General features: G+C 43.9%; 1 protein-coding gene across 8 annotated transcripts in view; it reads right to left on the reverse strand.

Annotated features, from left to right (window-relative positions):
* Positions 1 to 12: 12 nt before the first annotated feature.
* WBP1L (WW domain binding protein 1 like) overlaps positions 13 to 20,891 on the reverse strand; it is a 59,362-nt gene continuing 38,483 nt past the window's right edge. For 4 of the 8 annotated variants that reach the window (XM_054637824.2, XM_077182933.1, XM_054637823.2 and 1 more), the window contains exons 2-4: positions 14,604 to 14,706; positions 3,730 to 3,891; positions 13 to 2,338 (exon numbers count right to left, since the gene is read on the reverse strand). In XM_054637824.2, coding sequence (XP_054493799.1) covers positions 1,599 to 2,338; positions 3,730 to 3,891; positions 14,604 to 14,706 — 1,005 coding nt within the window. In that variant the 3' untranslated portion in view covers positions 13 to 1,598. Of the gene's footprint in view, positions 2,339 to 3,729; positions 3,892 to 7,432; positions 7,525 to 14,603; positions 14,707 to 17,404; positions 17,576 to 20,891 lie in introns of those variants that run through there. The other 4 variants (XM_077182931.1, XM_054637826.2, XM_077182932.1 and 1 more) reach the window with 3 other exon arrangements.

Genomic DNA, 20,891 nt, shown 5'->3' on the forward strand with positions numbered 1-20,891 from the left:
CACATGGACAAGTTATCAGAAAAGGCATTATATTTTGGTTTCCACCTTAGTTAAAACTGATTTTGGTTTTCAATCAATCAGATCTGAGTATGTCCAAGTTCAGGTTTCAATGTTTTTTTCCCCCATAACAGTAATGATCTGGACGACCATAATTATAAAAGGGATGGGGAGAAATCCCAAGAACAAGTTACATAGTCTGAACTGTGCTCTCTTCCACATGAGCACTCTAGGGAATGTTAGTTTCAGTTCTTCCTTTTTTTTCTTTTTTTTTCTTCCTTCAGGTTGTTACTAACAAAAATCTCTACTGTTTATTAAAGCAAAGCTACAGTAAATTTTCTTGCAGTCTTACAGCAGGTTTTCATATTACCAGTAGGACTCGCATGCATGGATTGCAGTCACACACACACGCTCACAGACGTTATACAGTAGCCAGTTGCCACCATAAAAAAAAACCGAAAAGAAAGAAAACAGACATTCATTTCTTTAAGTGGTCATCATTAGAATCGCACCAAATTTTTGGATAAAAAAAAAAAAAAACACTGCACAGGTCTTCCACATCTACAAGGTAAATCATCCCTTTCGCAATGGACGGAGCTCTCGTCTCCATTTGTTCAACATGCATCGCTAAAGCTTGAAGGCACGCTGGCCAAGGAGAGCCCTGTTCTTTTGTCATCTGAACTCCAGTGTGCTGCTAACGGGGTGCAAAAAAAGGACAAAAATAAAGCCAAGCCCTTTTGCAGCACACCGGGAAAAGGTCATTCGGAGACCACAGTACTTGGAAGGCAGCCCAGCTGCCTGGATTCTACTGCTAACTGTGCTCTTGGAGGCATTGAAGGAACACACTTGTGTTTAAAAATGACACATAAAGGCAAATTTCTGCAAACCCTTTCTTTTCAAACTGCCTAAGGTAGACTAACACTCCTTCTAGAAGAAACTGGTCCTTCAGTCACCAGCTTCAAGTGGGAAACTTCCTACCTACTGTATTAAACACTGAAGCACCAGAGGTTATAGGGCTGATGTGTTTGGGCATTCACCAGCTTCAGGGAAACTTAACATCAGGAAAGAAAAAAAAAAAAAGAAGGAAAAAAGATGAAAAGAAATCCCCAATGCCTCAAGAGCACTATATCAAACCAGAACTCTTGGGCTACTGACTGCCGGCACTGTCAGAAGCTGCTTGCTTCTGGGAAGACACCTGGAGGTTGAAGCCTTATGGTGATCTGGTATCCTCCCAGGGTGAGATTTGCTGAGTTTTACTGATTGCAAGATAAAGCAGTGTTTCGGAAAACTAAAACCAACAAACTCATAATAACCATCACCAAAATCACCGTTGGAAAAATTCCATTCTTTAAAAGGTCTCATTGAGAAACCTCAGTCCCTGCTCCACAGAGCAGGGCAGATACGATTAACAAAACCCAGACTGACTCGTCCCCCACAAGCTGGGCCTTCGAGGTCTAGTCCCCATATTATATTGGAGGGGAGAAAGAAAAATAAACAAAAAAAAGAAGGTTGTATCACCTTTTCCTCCTGTTAAAGTTTTAATCCTCTTATTCCATTTTTATTTGTTTTTTTCCCCCGATTCTCCCTTCCACTCTGTCACCTTAGCTGGGGGAGTTATTGGTACAAGAGTTTGGAGAGTCCTGCTCATTTATTGTGTTCAAGAGTACACACACTGGCTGCCGGGGCAGGTGGTGGTGGCTGTGCTCGCGGTGCTGCTCCTCCGTGGCACTGAAAAGCCCTTCCTCCTCGTCCCCGTGGGGACGGCCGCTGCAGCTGTCACAGAAGTCCAGGGGCCCGTCCAGAGCGTCATCGATGAGCCCGTCAAACTCCTTGAGGTCGTCGTCGTGATGGCCCCGGTTGCATACGCAGACTTCTATGCCCGAGTCGCCAGTGAAACGGCGCTGCCTGCCCGGGGTCTTGTCCTTGGCGTCGGGAATGGCGCTGCTCTGCTCTAAGCTCTCAGAGCTGTAACCTTTCAGCAGTTCCTCCTTGCACTCTGTATCCTTATCAGGACCGGCCCTCTCCACTAGCTCGGCTCCCGTGCTGGTGCTGCCGGGCTCGACGCTTTGCATTTTGGTGACGGCTCTCTCGCCCAGCGCGGTGCTGGAGGGCTCGGGGTCCCCGCGGCCGGGCGCCCCGGTGCTGTCAGTACTGCTGTTATTGCTGCTGGGTGCTGCAGAGCTGCTCTGTGCTGGCTGCAGGGTCCTGGGCGGGTCCGGGATTGTGCTACTGCTGCCTGCTGGGACACACTGCTGATGTAAGGCACTGTACGGGGGCGGGGGGGTCGGCGGTCGGTTCACCACTTCCTCATAGGGAGGTAGTAAATAGTTTGGCAAAAACCCTAGAAGTGGGAGGCAAGGAGGAGAAGTTATTTCAGGAGCAGTTTATCTCAGGAAACGAGTCACTAATACAGGTCAGTATGGCATTTATCACCTACCAGCACCTTCCCACTGAACAGCACAACAGGCTCTACAAAGGGGTGCCAGAACTTGTCCCAGGTGAGGTGTGTCATGTTTTAGAGAAGCAGCAAACACGGTAGAGGAGGGCACCATTACAGGAGGAGATGGACACAACTGGGAACAGCAGCCTGATCTCCTGGCTCTCTCTATACTTACCAGGCAAACCTCCCTGGACCATGTACCCCAATACGGCCCCATAATGGGGGAATGGCCTGTGTTGGCTGGAGGGAACAACTCCCCAGCCCTCTCCAACACTGCCTTCTCAGCCGAATTTCCACTTTCAAGAGCAAAGATTTCATCTCACAAAGCATTATACAAATATGAAGAGACATGGGCAGTTACAAGGAACTTGAAGATCCTGGCTTTTGGTTGCTGTTTTAATGCTGGATTCAATTCTTCTGGTGCAGTCAGAATAAATTGGCAGTACTGGCAAAAGAGTTTGGCTTATTGTACTTACAGACTTTCAAACCCATGAAAAATTTTGTTCATTTGTTAAGAGGCAACAAAATAGTCTATATAAACAGAATGTACTTAAACACTGGAAACATTTAAGGGTAGCACTGCAATTTTCCATGTGCAATTGCATATCCCTGGGGCTGGGGAGGGAAAGGCTGCTGGGGATGATTTCTGAGGTGACTGCCAGAGTTTAACAAGAAAAGCAAGTTCATACATTCAATTCAACAGTCTGTCAGAGGAAACTCAGCTGTGATACCTCCAGTCAGAAGGAGACTTGCTGTTCTAGAACAGCACAGCAGAACACAAGGAGAGCACAAAGTGATTGTACTTCCCCTGGTTGTGGGCAACAGCTCCTTCATGCAAAGTCCTAGGGCTGCTCACCAGCAGTGTGGCCTGGGAACCACACCACAGGGTGGGAGCCAGCAGAGTCTCTGCTGAGACTCCCTTTTCTCCCAGTCTGTGTGAACAAATTTTGTGAAGCCACTTCCCACACCTCAGTCCCACCAGCAGCAAGTCCAGGCTGGAAAGAAGGAGTCCTGAATGAGGTATCTAAAGAACCCTTGCAGAAAAACACCCAGGGAATCACTACACTCTCAGGAGTGGGTGTGAAGGTGCTGTAGTTGGTGTGGTTCAACTCCAGACTCAAGGGGTTTTAAAAGCATCTAACACCATCTCCTCTCTGCACACCATGGTCAGGCAGCAAAGCTCCCACAGCCTCCTGCTGAGCCCAGTTGCTGCTCCCTCCCTCCACCTAACACAGGACCCTGGCTGCTGCCGTGCTCCCCAGGTCTGCAGGCAGGGCAGTGTGAGTACATACGGAAATAGAAGGGCAGGGCTGAGTAGTTATGGGCCTCCCGGTAGGCGATCAGGTTGATCTCGTGCTGCCGCTGCTGCGCCTGCAGGCGGTGCTTGGTGCGGCGGTGATGGCAAACACAGCAGCAGCTCAGGATGATGATGATGGTCCACACCAGCCAAAACCCTGCAGCAGAGAGAGGAGAGTAAGGGTTAGCCATTGTGGATGTGAGAGATACATCCAAATGCAGGAAACCCCAAGAAGCCAATGGAGGAGATCATCTGAAAGCCTGGATCTGAACCTGCACTGCTCCAAAGGCAGAAATACGTGTTAGGCCAGGAGGCTTCAACACTGCCTGTATGGGACACTGCGACTCCAACAGCCTTGCCAGAAATGGATAACTCTCAACACACTTTGGTACAGTGTGGATCATGTTCAATAGGTACAAGTCTGGAAAAGAACCAAATATGGGGGCTCCCCCTTCCATTGCTCCTACCCTTTGGTTACTATTTCTTTTAGCCAAAAATGAGCAGATCTGTGAATAGCATTGAGCTTGCCTCCCACAGTCACTTTGGCTTGAAAATAACAATCAAGACACAAAAGACACGCTGCAGATTGACCACAGAAGAAGAGAAAAACCCCAAGCACTATGTTTTGCTTTTGTTTGCACTGCTCTTTAATTTCCAGCCCAAATCCTTCATTGTTATGTTTAACAAAAACATGCTCTTTTTTCATAAATGTCTCAAAATATTTTTAAAACTTATTTTTGTATTCAATGTCTTAAATTATCCAAAATTAAATTAAACTAGCCTCCCTCTCTGAATCCTCAAGAAACCTAACTTCTGCTCTGTTTGTGGTCATGGCTGGTTTCTGTGCACTGCTGTACCATATGTACACTGCTCCTTAAAAGGGAATTTTAAAACACCACTTCCTGAATTTTACCCATGCCCTTCAACATGTGGAATAACTCTTCCTTTCCACAAACTTCTCACTTGCATGCACTACAAAATGTTTCCAAGACACACTTCAAAAAACTGGAACATTCACTCCAGATTAGGCTTTTGTTTCCTGCAACTGCAGCCTGCAGCTTGACCTACCCCCAGCTTGTCTGTAAGCTCTTTTTTAAGCTCAGTTTTTGCATCTAAAGATACTGGGAGAGCTTTTCCTTTAGAAACACATAGGCTTGGCAGCCACTGCTCGCTAGAAATCACAACACTGTTTTCTTTCTGTAACACCTCTGCCACTCTTCACTATTCCCCAGCAGTACAAATGGAGATTCCTAAGCCCATTTTCAGATTGGCCAGTCTATCCTGTGGTATCAAACTGCTCTTCTCTCTCCACTAAAAACCTCTAGTCATGCCTTTACAATATCTTGATGTTTTCAGCATCCCCTGCTGTGTTTGCTGTGTTTTCTCTGCTAAGAGCTAGGTGGGGAAAGGCGAACAGTTTAGGAATTTGAAGAATGAAAGGAGTATTGCTCTGGCTCAGGACAAAGGGCAATTGTACCATCCATCTCAGAGACCTGCACTGGGCTGTTTGTAGGGGAACTGGATGTGCCATATCGTGTCTCTGAGCATTTTGAGTGGGGACTTTCACCTCCCTGTGTTGTAACCCAAATTCCTCACGTATTTTGGCACAGCAAACTGAAATCTCTCTCCTGCCTTGTGCAATCTATTTCCCTAATCAACTGGAACCTGCCTTACCACCAAACTTATCAAAACTTTCCATCAAATGAAGGTGTTACATATTCTCCCACCTCCCGTTTTTTTTCTTGGCTAGAAATGAAGGTTCCTGGGTAGTTTCTCTGGCCAGCCTGCTCAGCTGTACCATGCTGATCAGAGAAGAGAGTGTGATCTTCACTCCAGAGAAGCAAAGGACAAAGTACTCAAGATGCTCTCTACACTTCCCAAACCAAAATGAGAATGTGGCCACTGACCTCTGAATACCCTCCTGTTTCTAAAAAAAGCCTTTTTATATAAACTAAGAGGAGTGATCCAATCCACCCTTCACTCCAAAGCCAAACATTTGCAACAATTTCTGTAGCCTCTATCACTACCAAAATCTTGGTACACAAACGCAATACTTCAACTGTCTCACAGTTTGAAGACTCTCACCAATAAATACACTTTATTTCTCGCTAAGAGAAGGTCCCTTGGCTCTTGCTTGCTGAGGAAGCAAGAATACACTCATCAAAACCAGGTCATTGGCACAGCATGCCACCATGCACTGAGGCAGGCCTGCAGTTCATCTTCTAAGTACTCCTTATTTTCAAAGAGCAGTCCATGATCATGAGTTCAATAACAATGGAAAATTACACCCAGCTATCCAGGGATTTTAGCTACAGTTATGAAAACAGATGCATTTTAACACATTTGATCAAGTCCTTTCCCAAGGAGTCTAGATACAATGGTAGCAAGCAGCACTTAATTAGTTAAGATGTCCTGGAGAACTGCCACTGTTAAGCAATCTCAGCTGCAGCAGCCAAATATTTCTGCAGGGAATAACTGCTCCCACCCAAGCCTGCATCCAGAAGATTAAAAAAGTATTTCTTTAGAAAACTCCTCTACCCATTCCAAAAAAAAGTCCCAAAGTGCTTTGCACACAAACTGATGCACAAGCTCAGAGTAGGGGTCAGAGTAAGCTCAGCCATTCCTGCAAAGAGGTGTGGCAATTCTGTTAACACGCAGCAACAACACACAACAGCTTAGGATAATAAATTAATGTTGGAGCCTACTGAAACCGCAGGTGGCATTGAAGTAAACACACCATAATTTAGTGCATTGCAATTTGGCCTCGGTGCCAGGAACAACACCTTCATTCTCCTGCAAAGGGTCTGTGCACGCTCGCAAATGTGAGCAGATGAGATCTGTTGTTTTTCATGAGAACTTCCAGAAAAAGAACCCACTAATACCACATTATTGCCTGGTTTCATTAACCACTGACACTTCCTAGAGCTTCTAGGAATTACTCAACCCCTGACTCAGCATAAGCCTGGATGGAGGACTCAGCACGAGCCTGGAGGACTTGCCTGGATAATCACAGGAGATCAGCAGCATGAACCCACCAGAGTCATACACTGGCCTGGCTTCTGGCATCCTCTCTAATGGCTGTGTCCCCACCCTGGCACCCAAGAGCACATCTGCCCTGCAGGGCTGGAAAGCCCCAGTGCATCGGAAGCAATAGCATGAGACACCCATGGGAGCTGAGGCACATGAGGGGCTCCCTGGCTGTCGCTTGGGCAGAGGTGCCAGTGCTGGGAGAAGGACTGGGTGCAGCTCTGGTTGCAAGCCCAGTACCGTGCTGGGAGTTCAGGGACTCCATAAAAGGCTCTACAACACTCCTTTGCCAGGAGTTTGGGCACAGCTGCAGTTTTGGCTGCAGAACAGAAAATTGCAAAAGCCTAGAAAATATACAGTATGGTCATTTATTTGGAATAAAGCTATGCTCTGAGGCCAAGTGCAATTGTAAATATTATGTCTAAAAGTATGGAGTGAACAGTGAAGATGTTCATGACTGAGCTGTGCATTTGTACACCTGGTGAGGTTTGGCTTCAAACCAGCAGCAGGGAGGTAAGCTGAGCAGACCACTGGCCCGTGCAGCCAGCAGCTCATTTGGCAGGAGGGGAATTGCAAATTCACCCAAAGACAACACAACATGAGCAGGAAACGCAGGGGCCAAGCACAGCAGCAGCACACACCAACACCTCCTTCAGGGTAAAAACAGGTACCAATTCTGCCTTGTGATGAAAATGGGTAAGATGTATGGAGGCAACTAAAGTTTGGCATTAAAAAGCCTCTAAAAGCCAAGGAAAACTGAGCTTCTGGTTGTGTTCAATGTCCCCAAAAGCCTTCACTGTTGACAAATGCCGTTCTCTTGCTCTTCAAGATTTTTTCTTCCCAAATGGATATGAGCTGTTTTGCACCAGCATTGTGTTGAGTTACTGCTGCACTCACTGGAAAAGGAAAAATGATTGGGAGACACATTCTGAGCCAAATTTTCCATTAAATGTCTGATTTGAGAGTATTTTCCACAGCCACCTGGCAGTGACCACTGGGAACAAAAGTTTGTGGCAATCTTAGGACAACATGACAGATAAAAAACAAACAGTGACTCTGGAAATACAACTTCTGATGGACAGCCAGAGCAGAAGTAAAGTACCAGTCTGGAGTGAAAGAGGCACCAGGAGACCATTCGACTTGAAGGCAATTTCAGTCTTGCTCTTGGTTCATGGAAGAGTCAGAAGCTGCAGCACTCTCCAGCCCAAAAACAACTGAGTCTTGAGAAACATGACTATATTTTTTTGTTAAATTCACTGGTGATGCCTACAGGTGGATAGTGATGGAAGCAAAGGTGAAAAAGAAACAGCCAAGGAGTTGATTATTGCCAAAAGATTTCCCTGCCAGAGCACCAAAACCTTTAATGAAAGTAAAAGAATCAGCACCAATCTGTAAGCCTGACATGAGCACAAAGCTCAGGAAGTCAGAATGGAAGCTGCAAAAACACCTGGGAATGGAATCAGGTCCTGTGAAAGCCATCTCTCACAACCAGAGGAAATACTGAACAAAGAGAAGGCTGCTGCTACATTTACAGCATTCTTGGGAAAGGGAGTCCCATCACATGGTCATACACCAGAGATGCTTCCTACCAGCTGTGAAAGAACATGCTTAATGCTTCAAGAAAACCACTTCTAGGACACTAACCATAGTTCTGATCAAACTTTAAAATAAGAATAAAACAGTTTAATAATTAAAAAACCAGAGCACTCCTTCCTCATGAAAAAAGAGGGAGCAATGTTTGCTTTGATGCTGTACTGTATTTGCTGCCTGGGATGTTGCCATCAGCAATGCCGTTGAGGGAAGCTCCTTTTATCCTGTGCAAAATGGAAAATGTTTTCTGGAGCGTTCCAAGGGTATGAACAGAGAAATTTGCCCTTAAGTTCATGGTAAACTTGGGCAAATGCCATGGCTCTGTTGGCAGGAAATCCCCTAAAAGCAAGCCAAAACATACTGCGAAGTGCCTTTGTGTCTGCCCGACAAGCATCTGGGTAATAGCTTTGGCTCCATGAGAGCTGGTTCTGAACAGAAGGAGAAGTGGGACAATCTCATTGACTAAGAAATGTCCCAAATGGTGGCCTCACAGTCAGTCATGGCTGGAAAAAAATTGTATTCACAGGGCCAACACTATAATCAAAAAAGGGAAGAGAAATTTACTTGGTACTACAACCTGGATGTGCTGGAGTTTAATCGTGTCCTTTGGCAGAGGGGTCACATCATCTCCTGCCACTGCAGGCATGAGCCCGTATGAGCCAACCCTGCTGCTCAAGAATGCCAGATGAAGGATCCAGGCCATAGGCCCATGAACATTTTAAGAAGGAATAAAAGAAGCCGCTGAATGACGCGATCCTCTCCTGCCTGTCCCAACCATACCTCCTGCTGCTTCCTCCACCTCTTCTTGCGCTGGCACAAAGTTGTGCGCAACTGTGGTTTGAACTGGTTTGAGGGAACCAGAGCAGGTTGAAACTCGTTTGGCAAACACAGCAGCAGCAGCAAGAGAAAGACTGTGACTTCCAGTGACAGTTTTATGTTAGTTTAAGTCATTGGAACTGCAGTCCCAGCCTGACCTCACTGCAGGAAAAAGTTACTGAATATTTGTAGAGTACAGCAGCAAAAGAAAAAAGCTGAAGACATCTCCAACTCCTGCTTGCTTGCTCCCAAACTGGTAACAAAAGGAGACACACGTTAACTGCAACTGGTTTCTAGTTTTCAGAATAGTGCCCACTATATATGGTACACCCACTGCAACGAGATAAGATGAAAAAACACAAGTTTCAGAAAAATCCTTTGCCCATCGTGCAATGAGAGTCAATGTGAGGCAGTAAATCTGCAGACACTGCTTTTATGCCTCTCTCCTAGGGAGGGAGCCTTTCAAGGGCAATTGCTCCCATGCTCCAGATGACACATTTTTAAGTCCAGTCCTTCCCAAGAGATCTATGTTGGTAAAATGCATGTTGAACAATAGTCTAACAAAGACCAGAGCGGAACATCCAGCTGAGACCATGTCCTGAACATCTGGGAACAAGAGATCTAGGTACTTGGTGACAAGCTGGGTTGGAGGTATGTAGGGCAGGGGGTGAACAACACTAGGAGTCCTCTTGCCTTTTTTCCAGGCTGTTTAGCACAGCACAGGTGGAAGCAGCCACATAGGGCAAAAGTCAGTATCTGCATAGCCAGGCAATGCCAGACAGCTTGCCTTCTGCTTTGGATCTGAGAATTTTACTGAGCCAGACCAAAACAAACTTAAGGTGATTTGGCTGTCTGGATTAGGCTACAAGAAGTCCAAGTAAATCAGGAAATAACTCCCTCAGTGACCCTATTTATTATAAAGAGTTTCTGCATGGTTGTGACATCTGTTGTTTGCCCTATACTGTTGGTGAGGCTTTGTCATGGCAGGGTTATTGCTGCAGCACAGCTGAGGAAGAACAGCCCAAGGGGAAGTCTGAGACACCTAGGAAAGAGAAGCAAGTACAACCATGTAGAAGGCTGGGTGAAAGGCAAGGAGCGGCAAAAATCTTTCTTTAAAAAAGGATGTGGGATAAGACAACATGGGGTAAGGACGAAAACATGGGACTGTGGTGCATTGTTTGACTGAGTGTTTTGGAAACTGCAGCAAACTCTTGGACATGAATTCCTATTATAAAGCTGACCTCCTGGAATATGTACGTGGTACAGCAGTTGCTTTAGTTTCAGCAACTAAGCGGATCCTTGCCAGAATTTCCTGGCAGCATGCTTTTTGGGAAAAGAGCTGTCTAGCGATTCCAAGGGGAAGCGTGCAGAGATGAGCAGAATGTTCAAAATCAGCAAAAACATTGACTGTGCTGCTTGCAAACAGAACATTTTTTCCCGTACAATTCTTTCACTAGGACCTAAACAGTCAAGATCTTTTTTCTTCTCTTTCTTTCTTTCAGAAACAGAGGGGCTCAGTATCACTGCTAAAAAAGACAAAGAAACAAAACAGGCACAAGCAATATATGAACACTCACGCATTACCAGTGCTGGGTTGCTGTACAGTACCTACATGACCCAAGACCAGCTAAGTCCTCCAACTTCTAAATCCTACAACTTTATGCAAGCAGTGAGCAGCTGCCTGTTTCCATGCTCCATGACTCCTGAAGCATAGTGTACTATTTTTCCAACCACACAATGAAATGTACTTTCTACAGCTTTGCTTGCTGTGTTTAGAGCCTCTGGAATCATTTAATGATTCCAAAGGCAAGGAGAGGCACAAGGATGGATGTCAGCAGACCTGGATTTAGTGTTCAGTCCACATTATACTCTCAAACCTGGCAAAATCCAGAACCTCTGAGCCTTACTTCTTAGCCTGCAAAACACAGGAACTGCATTCCTCGATTACCTTCTCTCCTGTATTTTAAAAAGTGGTATTTTGGAATGTCTAAGCAATAAGACACCTGTCAGGCCTGGAAAAAGGCCAACATTGGAAAACTCCAGCAAATCACAATCACATCACAGATACCTGAATAAAAACTGCTAGGAAGCAAAATCCAGTGGCTGCTGCCATTCTTCCCCTTGGGGACCATGAGTTCTCTGGGGAGTCCAGCTAAATTGTTCAATGAAAATGCTGACCCAGCTCATCCACCACTCAAACATCTTTTCCTATGTGAGGAAATGCAACAGTAAAGTACATTTTTCCATTTTATTTTTTATTATTATGTTCGAAGAAAATAAAAAGACATAATGCAGCTTTTGCCTCACCAGGATACCAGCTACCAAGCTTAAGAACTAATTAGACCTTTACATAGTTATTAGACCTGTATCTATAAATCTGAATATAGTTTTATTATTTGGCAACACAGCACTGTTTTTATTTTTTATTTTTTTAAAGAGGTGGGTGGGGAATCTGAACTGGGCTGTTATCTAATTTTAAACATAGGCTGTCCACCTGCTTGGCATATCATATTCTCCATTCCTCCACTCCACCCATTAACAAAATAATACTTTGGTTTTACATCCTATTCCACTACCGTCAAGGACTGGTTTAAAATTACCACAATCTTACTTGCTGCCTAGAATTGCTGAGATCAGCCATTTTCAAAGACAAACTTCCCTCAAATTCTGTAACAGGGAAAAAGGTCCTTTTTACAGGAAAAATTCCAAGTGGCCACAAAACAGGATCATGTTTCAGAACACATGTCCAGCAAAGACCAACTAGTTTTCCTTTCCATTTCAAATGCCACCCTCCTCTGCTTCTTCTTCCCACAAAGCTGTGGTGGCAGATAAATCCAGGATTTAATTCAACACAGCTATCAAGAAGGTCTATTTTCAGGCACACAAAAGTCTGAAACACACACTGGTGGTCTGAGAAGGTCAAGAGAAGCAAAAGCTTCTCAAAAGCTACTTCAGTACATGCATATGCTGGTTAAAATCAAAACAGAACAACCATGAAGCCATACTTAAAAGGTGCTGCTATGTTAACTGCTCATTAACCAGAAGTTATTATTAACTTTTAAAAAGCTGATCTATTCCTAAGCATGTAAAGCTGTTACTCTCCACTGCTCATATTAAGACTACTTATATTTACCATCACCACTTTTCACCTTGAAGGCCTTCAGAGTGCCTCAGCATATGTACCTATCAAAGATGCTCCACAACTGCTGAGCAGCAGCTAAGCTCACAAGCCCTAGAATATGGGTTTAAAGGACATGCTCCCTCTATGACCCCCTCCCATCCAAAGGAAACTTTCTTCCTACCATTCATAATGGCAAAACAAGCTTTGAAAACATTAACTGATTTTATATCAGTGTTGGATGTTTGCCTGAATTTGCAAAAAGCCTAGAAAAAAGGTCTCATGTTTTAATTACTCCCCTCATTTTGGTGTGATACACAATGCTCCCTGTGAGGCAGAAGAAATGTGAACACACAGAAACCTATCTCCCCCGAGGAACCATCCAGCAGTGTGTGTGACCAACATGTTTATTCCATGATCTCACTGTGACCTGGGAGTCTGCTCTAAAAAGAAGCCTTTAACATTCTGCCTCCTTCTAACAAAATCTGGTTTTGTCTTCCAAGAACTTTTATGATGCAGCCAGGCACTGCCAAGTATAAAAGTCTGTGCCATACTGAGAGCACAAAGACAGCTAAACCATCCCATTAAAATGGCAGGGGGCTATTGCTTGGACCAGACTGTTTGTATGCAATCCAACCAAGCTTCTCTTTCAAGATGTCCATGGGAGAAACATGGTGACCGTGCCACCAGCTCCAGTGTGCAGCTGCACTCCACACTGCTGCTCAATTTAGATCCTGCTTGCTAAGGAGCCTGTGAGCCTTTGCACACATGCAGCTTCTTCTAGATTCCCACCCACACAAATGCAAAACCAGGTTTGACCTTCCCCTACTCTGCCCTGTCCATGCATCCCCCTCTAGCCTGAAAAAATTCCTGCCATCTGTCTGGCCTGTGTTGCTGACTGCTACAATCTGATCCAGGCACTCCAAGGCTTCAATATAGTCATGCCTGTTTCTCAGCCTCCTACAGTCCCTGGAGCTGCCCCATGGCTCCCTAACCTGAATTGTTCACTGAACTGTTTGGACATTTTGGAAAATAAGTCTGCTGTAAAAGGTCTGCAATACATTAAAACCCTGCCATTAGTATCAACATAGCAGCCACTGGAGTCTGATCAGTGTCTTGAAGATGCTTCCTATAGAGTCCTGTTCAGTTTACAACCACATCCCCCATACTTCATTGACTAATTTGAGAAGTAAAAGCATGTTTCTAGACTAAAGGATGAAGCATCAGCTATTCCTGTCCTTGGATCCAGGTTAAGTGACAATCTTTGTATGTATAATACATTTCCACACACAAGCTCCTTTGGGAAAGTGAAACTGTGGGCACAACAGAGGGATTAAATAGAAATCATAGTTGCATAAAAACTAGAAGATACCATTGGGTGTGGTAAGAAAGTATCTCCAGTCTCTAATATAGGGGTACAATGTTCAGAGCACCACATTTCCAAATTCCAGAAGGAGAGATGCCCTCCCAGCCTAGGCTCAGGGCAGTACAACAGCACAACAATGTTCAATCTTTTGTGCCCCTCCTTGAGAAAGAAGACACCATCAGACTGAACGAGCTTAAGTCTTCCTTTAAAACTCAGCATTTATCACTTTCTTATGCTTTCAACTTCCCATTTTTCCATGTATCTTAATCAAGTTTTGCTGACCACCTGCTTTGACCTGCCTGCTGCCATCTAAGGGGACTCAGCAGGTAGAGTCACTCAGCCATTTGCTGGAAACTTCGCTATTTTTAAATCTCACATTTTGGGAAAAAGGAGATAAGAAGGGTTGCAATGGGCAATGTGTGATCCTCCCAGTACAACATTCAGCCACTGCAAACCCACAGGATTTACCCAAGACTCTCCCTCCACAAGGACTCTGAACGGTCTTGAAGAGAATAAGCACACTGGCCCTCCTCCTTGAAAGAACATCTTTAAAAATTTAAACCTGTTGTGCTTGCAAAAACAAAACCAACAGATAAAAGACAGTGAATTAATTCCCTGTTTGAGTGTGTCAGGCTCTAATGCTGTGTATATGGCATTTCTCCCTCAAGCTGGTTTCCTTACTCCTGTATAATGTCATCTTGAGTACCCAAATCAGTGAGAAGAGCAAACAACAGTGGCCAAGATGACCCCTTACTCCTGAGAAAGCACGGACTGTGACAACCCTATTCCCTTGTCATATCACATCAGCTCTGGGTTGTGCTGCAGTGAAATGCAATGGCAATGCACAACAAGGGCTGAATACAAAACCCCAGGGGACACAAGCCAGACCTGTAGTGTGGTACAAGAGCCATGCAGGTTAGGAAGGGAAGCCATACAAAATGGAAGGACTTACACCAGAGTTCATAGTAGTAGTTGCAACACTGGGATTGTCCACAACAGTGGCCCGTTTCACATATGTAACTTTGATTGTTGACACCCATGCAGGTTTCCTTGTCCTAAAATTAAACAGACACACTTTTAAGACGCTTTGTCAGTATCTTTTGTAAATGTTTTACTCGATGATCTGCAAGCATTTGAAAAGTACAAGTTATGGTCTTTGGAAACTCTAAAATACATAAGGAGGTTAAAAGACATCTAAGGATCACCAAAAAACAAAGGACCATTCAGAAGAAAATCCCCATATCTCCAAAACCATGAGTTACACTGTTTTAGCATCTAGTCAGCGCTGCTGTCTCATTATCCCTCTCCTTTTCCACTAAAAGTTACCACAGTTTGGGAGCCAGGCATTCTCTTAGAAGAAGAGATGACATTTGTTCCACATTGTACATAATATCACTGTATTACCGGGGCTGAATGCCAAGTGGAGGAAAAGCATTCATAAAGGGAACATCATAATTTGAGAAAAGACTGCTTGGATTCATTTAGATCTAAGTGATAATTACAATATGTTCCTGCAAGATTCCTATCTAAAATGATTTCTTCATAATTAGCCATGTGCTTTATGGAAAATCAGCATTCCTGTAAAACTTCTTCCTGGAATAGAAAGTAGTCCAGAAGCAGAGCCAAATCAGCTGTAGCAAATCACCCAGCAAGTCCTCAAGACACCTAACATGGAAAAGGTCTATGCTGTGACGTCTCAGTTCCCCACATGGTGCACCACTTCTCAGAAGTCTGTGTTTTCCTGCTAGTCAGAAAACATGGCTGGTAAAAAGTATAAAACACAAGAAAACAAAAGTATTTTACAGGCTGTGGGTTTGTACATCCTCTAATAGGTTTTGGAGCAACCTGTGAGTTCAAAGAACACTATGGAATTTAAGGAACAAAAAACCCGTTTCTTAAGTTAATTAAATTGATTAATTTCTTAAATTATTTACAACCACTGTAACAAAGTTTTTATTTTCCCTTTCTTTCACTTGAAGTTTATTTCAAGGAAACGAAAATGTGGGTAGGCTTATACTGAAAGCTGTGTTGAAAAAAATAATTTTGGAAGTACCAACTTGCAAATAAGAAAACACCAACCCACTAAAGCCCAACAAAACCCCACCAGTAGGTGACAGGGATGCAAATTTGTGAATCCCAGCACTGGCTGAAATGCACTATTCTTCTCATTTATGTGAGTCCACCACGGCCACACTTCTCACAAATTTCTATGGAGCCACCACACATGCAAAATACCAAGTGCATTTCAAATGCTGAACCACCTCATTGAACAAGTGATGTGAGGCAGTAGCTTCAATGCAGAAGAGTCCTGCATTAAGTTTTCAGTGTATTTGGGGATCTGGAGGAGAACCAGCACTTCCCCACCACACAGCACCCTGGTTGGAGCCACACCTCCCCAACACAGGTCTCTCACCTAAACACCCAAATTACAGAAGCAACATAACTTCTAAAAGCAGAACAACCTCCTGCCACCTGAGGCTCAACAGGAAAGACCCCTTGTCGCTTCTTTTCTCCTAAGAAGTCACACCAACTTTTGATCATGTGAGGGCACAATTCAGATAACACAACTCAGCATAAGATGCGCTGCTACCCTTACTTCCAGGGATATCAGGATTTCCACAAAAGGCTCTAAAAAGCACCTTTAAAACTCACCCACAGAGGCAATTGCCTCTATTTTTCAGGAAGAGACAAACATTTTGCTGGACAGACCAGTCCAAGTACCACAGGCAGCTAAAGCAAGCATTTGGTTCTTGAGATGTTGGCATGCTTTGAGAGTTGGCATGTCAACAGTAGAAAAAACACCATTTTCCTATATGGTAAGGAGGTGTTTCCATCTCGAACTGGTGGCAACTATTAGGAGACTTTGCTGAGCCAGCACAGAATTTTCTGCTTCAAGCCTGCTATTCATTCCAAAAATAGTAATTTTAGCCAGCAAAAGAACTAGAACTAGGACACATCTATTATCTGCTCTTATTAGTTTATTTACATTTTTCTTCATTTTTGTTTGCTTTGCAGAGCTAATGTAAGATGAACAGCATAGATTTTGGCTCTCATATGAAGACAATTGAGAAATTAAGATGCCATTGCAAAACTGCAATCCTGTTGATAATGCTCAAGTCAGAGAATGACTAGCTGAGGTTTGTGGTTGTGACACATGAAGATCAATGTGACCTGCTGAACCAGCAAATGAATCACATGGAGCTGGTGAAAAACCAGAGTCTCACAGTGCCATTTTATGATCTTCTCTGCATCACCACACTTGATCCATCCTTGACCACTTTCTGGCTTACTCCCCAAAAATTTCATCCACTCAGTGTTGCCTGCTTCAAAGAGTAGCAATAAGGAACAAATCAGTGTCTTTAGAGAGCAGCAACTTGTAACATCTTCAACTATATTTTTCTCACTTAAAAATTTGCAGCACTACTGATTTCAGAGACTTTCATCACACCATCCTTTTATTTGAACTTACTGATTCCCTCTTGCCAACCTCATTATATTTGAAATTACTTTTCCACACATGCTTATGTGCAGGACTGCTCCTTGTTAACCCAGCTGGCCAACATGAGTCAGGACATTCTCAACAGAGGATCCTGAGCAGCTAGGATGGTGTTCTGCAGGTTCTTCCTGGAGATCAAGTCTCAGGCAACATCCTGCTTCCCATCTAGAGCAGAGTTTAAATCTTACTGTCCAGAGCTTCTTTTACACACTGACCAAGACAAAAGCTCTTCCCTGCTAATGCACATGTGCTTGTACCTTCAAATAGTCCCACAGCTGGCTTTCAGCTCCCACAGTTCAGAACAGCAGGGGTTCTGAAGTCCTTGCAGTTCCACCAGCCACACTCCTCCAAGTCCAAGCAGCTCATTTTGGAGCCTTTCTGCTGCCCTCTGCCAGCCCAGCCACCAGCAGGCTTTTGGGAACATGGAGCTGTCAGAATAGGGGGCCACATGTCAGACCCAGAACTGTCACCCGTGTTTCCAAACAGTTTCACAGAATCAAGGAATAATTTGGTTTGGAAAGGATCCCAGCAGGTCACATGGTCCTACTACTGCAGAGCATGGCTACCTCTTAACACTGGGTTACACAGCCTGGCACAGGGAAAGAGATAAAAGGTAAAGGCAACAGATCTTCACTAATAGAGGTCTACTAGGGAAAGATTCTGGCACAGGGAGAGCATTGTTTTGGGATATGTTACAGGTGACTCCTTTGGAACAAGTGTTTCAGTCTCCTTTCCTCTTTTAAGTCAAGACTCATTTCTGTGAAAAGCTGAGCCACTGTACACAGTTTGCTCCTTTTCTGCAAGTCAAGGAAGAGGTTATGTAGAGCCACCCTGGCCATGACAGAGACCACGACACTCTTTGTTAGGAAATTTCTACCTACTTCCAACCTCTCGGATATGACTTCACTTTCTATTTAAATCTCAGGCTGCACTTTACATACCAGCAGCATTTTATTATTTCTACTTCCTTCTCCCATGCATTCTTTGTGTGATAGACTGCCAAACTAACTACTTAAGATATATCAGCAATACAGTTATCTAGAGTCTAAATGTCTCCTGGAAACAATATCCCAAGTGCTTGTGCTATGAAAGTGTACTATTCCCTTTTTCACACTAAGAGCCATAGACAAGGGACAGGGCTGAAAGAGTAATTTTATAAAGAAAAACATATATGGTGGAAAAAACTCTCATAGACGTAAAGTTGAAGCACTCATATTTTATTGACCTGCCTTTGTTTTTAATTTCCACTGCAAGCAGCACTTGTAATGGTAATTTTTAGTCATTCTTACCAGCATGGAGTTTTTATTGAACTATTACAGAAGAGTTTTGGAATATTTTTAAGGCAGCCTTAAAACAAGGAAGGGGGAGGGTTTCTTTCCAAAAGCACTTTCTTCCCCAATAGCCAGTGGCTACTACATTCCAGAGTGGGCTTCCCTGCTGAAGGAGGGTCTCGTTTTCTTGGTGTCCAGGCAAGCAAGCACATCCCTCCCCACCAGCCTTTGTTCAGCTAACTGTAGATGCCTCCAGGCAGGATTACTAAGCAGGATCTACACGGGTCTGCTCTCAAAGAGCATTCAGCTCCATTAGAGCAGAGTAGTCTTGTTTCACAACTAAGAAGCCAGAACATGCCGTCCATTATCTGCCACCTGCAAAGCCTAGGAGATTCCCAGCTAGTTTCAGGGGATTCACTTTGTCCTGTAAATCAGCAGGTACCCTAGGCTGCATGGTGTATCACTGCCTCCTGGTACTATCCTAGGAGTTGGTCTGAGAAACTGGAATCACTCAGTCCCTGACACACAAAAAGCTGGAGCGTTCGGGGAGAACACTCTGCAGACGTGGAGCCTGTGTTCCCTTGTTCCCTCCCAGCCCAGTTCAACAGAAACAATCTGTGATATGTGGTACAAGCTCTTGTCATGAAACTGGTTGAGCTGGGAAGACCTTACCTGGTGCATTTTGAGAGTCTCTTCATATTAAGATGGGGCATTTTGAATTAGTTTTCACATGTCATAAACGTTATAAAGTAACAGTGAATAAGATGCTTTTTTTGAACTTATTTTCTTGTTGATATTTGGTATTTGTGATAAACCCACAACCATACTGGCAACTCTGCAACTCTGCCAGTAGTCCACTTTTGCTGTCAAGTGCTTTTACAAATAATCCTTAAAATATCCAGCAGCAGCAGATATAAGAGAACTCAAGGCAGTGCTGTATGTTGTCACATCTGAAGCCACAGCAAACAGTAACGTCAGTGCCAAGGAAAAAGGCCAATTATTCTCTTCACCTTCCACTTAAGTATTAGACCTTTACTGGAGGTCTATGTGACAAATTAAAGGTCAAAATTTGGGGCACAATCAAGACAAGAGGCATTCATGAAGGTCTGAAGGTTGACTGAGCTGCAAGGAAAGATGGAACAGACCTCCTTACCCTACTTTTGTAAAGGTTCTCAGTGGTAAATGATTGGGTTTAATAGCTGTAAATCTGTTAGGTCTGAAGCCAATGCTGGAAATGAAGGGAAATAACTGATTGACAGTGGAGTTCCACCACAATAAAAGGATCAAGGCACTTCTCTCTTTTCTACTCAAAAGTCAGCAGTTAACCTGGGCACATACTGTTGCTAAGTCAGAAGGGAGAAAAATGAAGATGAGCAAATTCCAGGCTAGCATGGCTCTTTTCCAAGCTGAAAATTAATATGTGCAACTGCAGCAACAAACATCACAGCCCACACTCAGAAGTGCATAGTTGGCAGCCAACAACCTACAAAAGTTGACTCCTCAGTTGACATTAATCAGGTAACCAAAACCAGCAGCAGCCAGTATCACAAAATCTAATAATCATTTTAGCTTTTTGCTCTGTCTCCTCTTTCCACAGAAATCCAGACTCCATTACCCTAAATATGAGCACCTTTATATGGCCTCAATGTGTCATTCAAACTGGCAGAGTATCCATTCATCCTAACCTTGGTAATACCCTGGGAAACACTTGGAAATGTGACTTGCATTTACTTAGAGCAGTTTATAGGCCATTCCTGTCTCCTACTATAGGGAATTAGAGTAGGTAAAAAAAACTGGGTAATTTCTCCAAATTTCACTACAGCATTTGCCAAGGCACTACACAGCAAATTACTATTTTAACAGGAAGAGATGGAGAATAACAACAGGATGACAGGAGTGAATAAAGGCCTGAATAAGAGGCATACAGACAGAGGGACTCAGATAAAAGCCCATCAACAGGATGAAGGGAGACTGCCAAAATGGCATCTGCTGAAGGGCAAGATACAACTGGTTTTAACAGGACTTGGGCTCAACGTGTGACCACTCCAGACCTTCTGGTTTCAAAGCTCTCATAGGGACTTTGGTAATAAGCATCTATTTAATAACAAATCAAAATCCTGACCTAGTTATTTCACTAATCTCATTAATCGCAGGCAGCAGTCCCTTGCTCTCAGTACCCAGCCACACCCATAACAAGCAGGATGGATTTAAGCAAGTGACACTATCCTCAGAAAAATGCATTGAAGTTTGTATTTTGAGTAACTCACAATCAGTATTTGAACCATATATATTCTTTAAGCATTCTGAGTAACAGAATGGAAGTGGTTGTCAGTATATTAAATATGTCAGAAACAACTATTTGATATCCACTATTTACCAGTTCCCACTTGGCTGTTACTCAATCTCACATATCAGACTATCACTAGTGTTGGTTAGCAAAGTGCATCAGCAACAGCTCATGAGAATGCAAACA

The sequence above is a fragment of the Agelaius phoeniceus genome, chromosome 9 (genome assembly GCF_051311805.1).
Source record: "Agelaius phoeniceus isolate bAgePho1 chromosome 9, bAgePho1.hap1, whole genome shotgun sequence".
NCBI lineage: Eukaryota > Metazoa > Chordata > Aves > Passeriformes > Icteridae > Agelaius > Agelaius phoeniceus.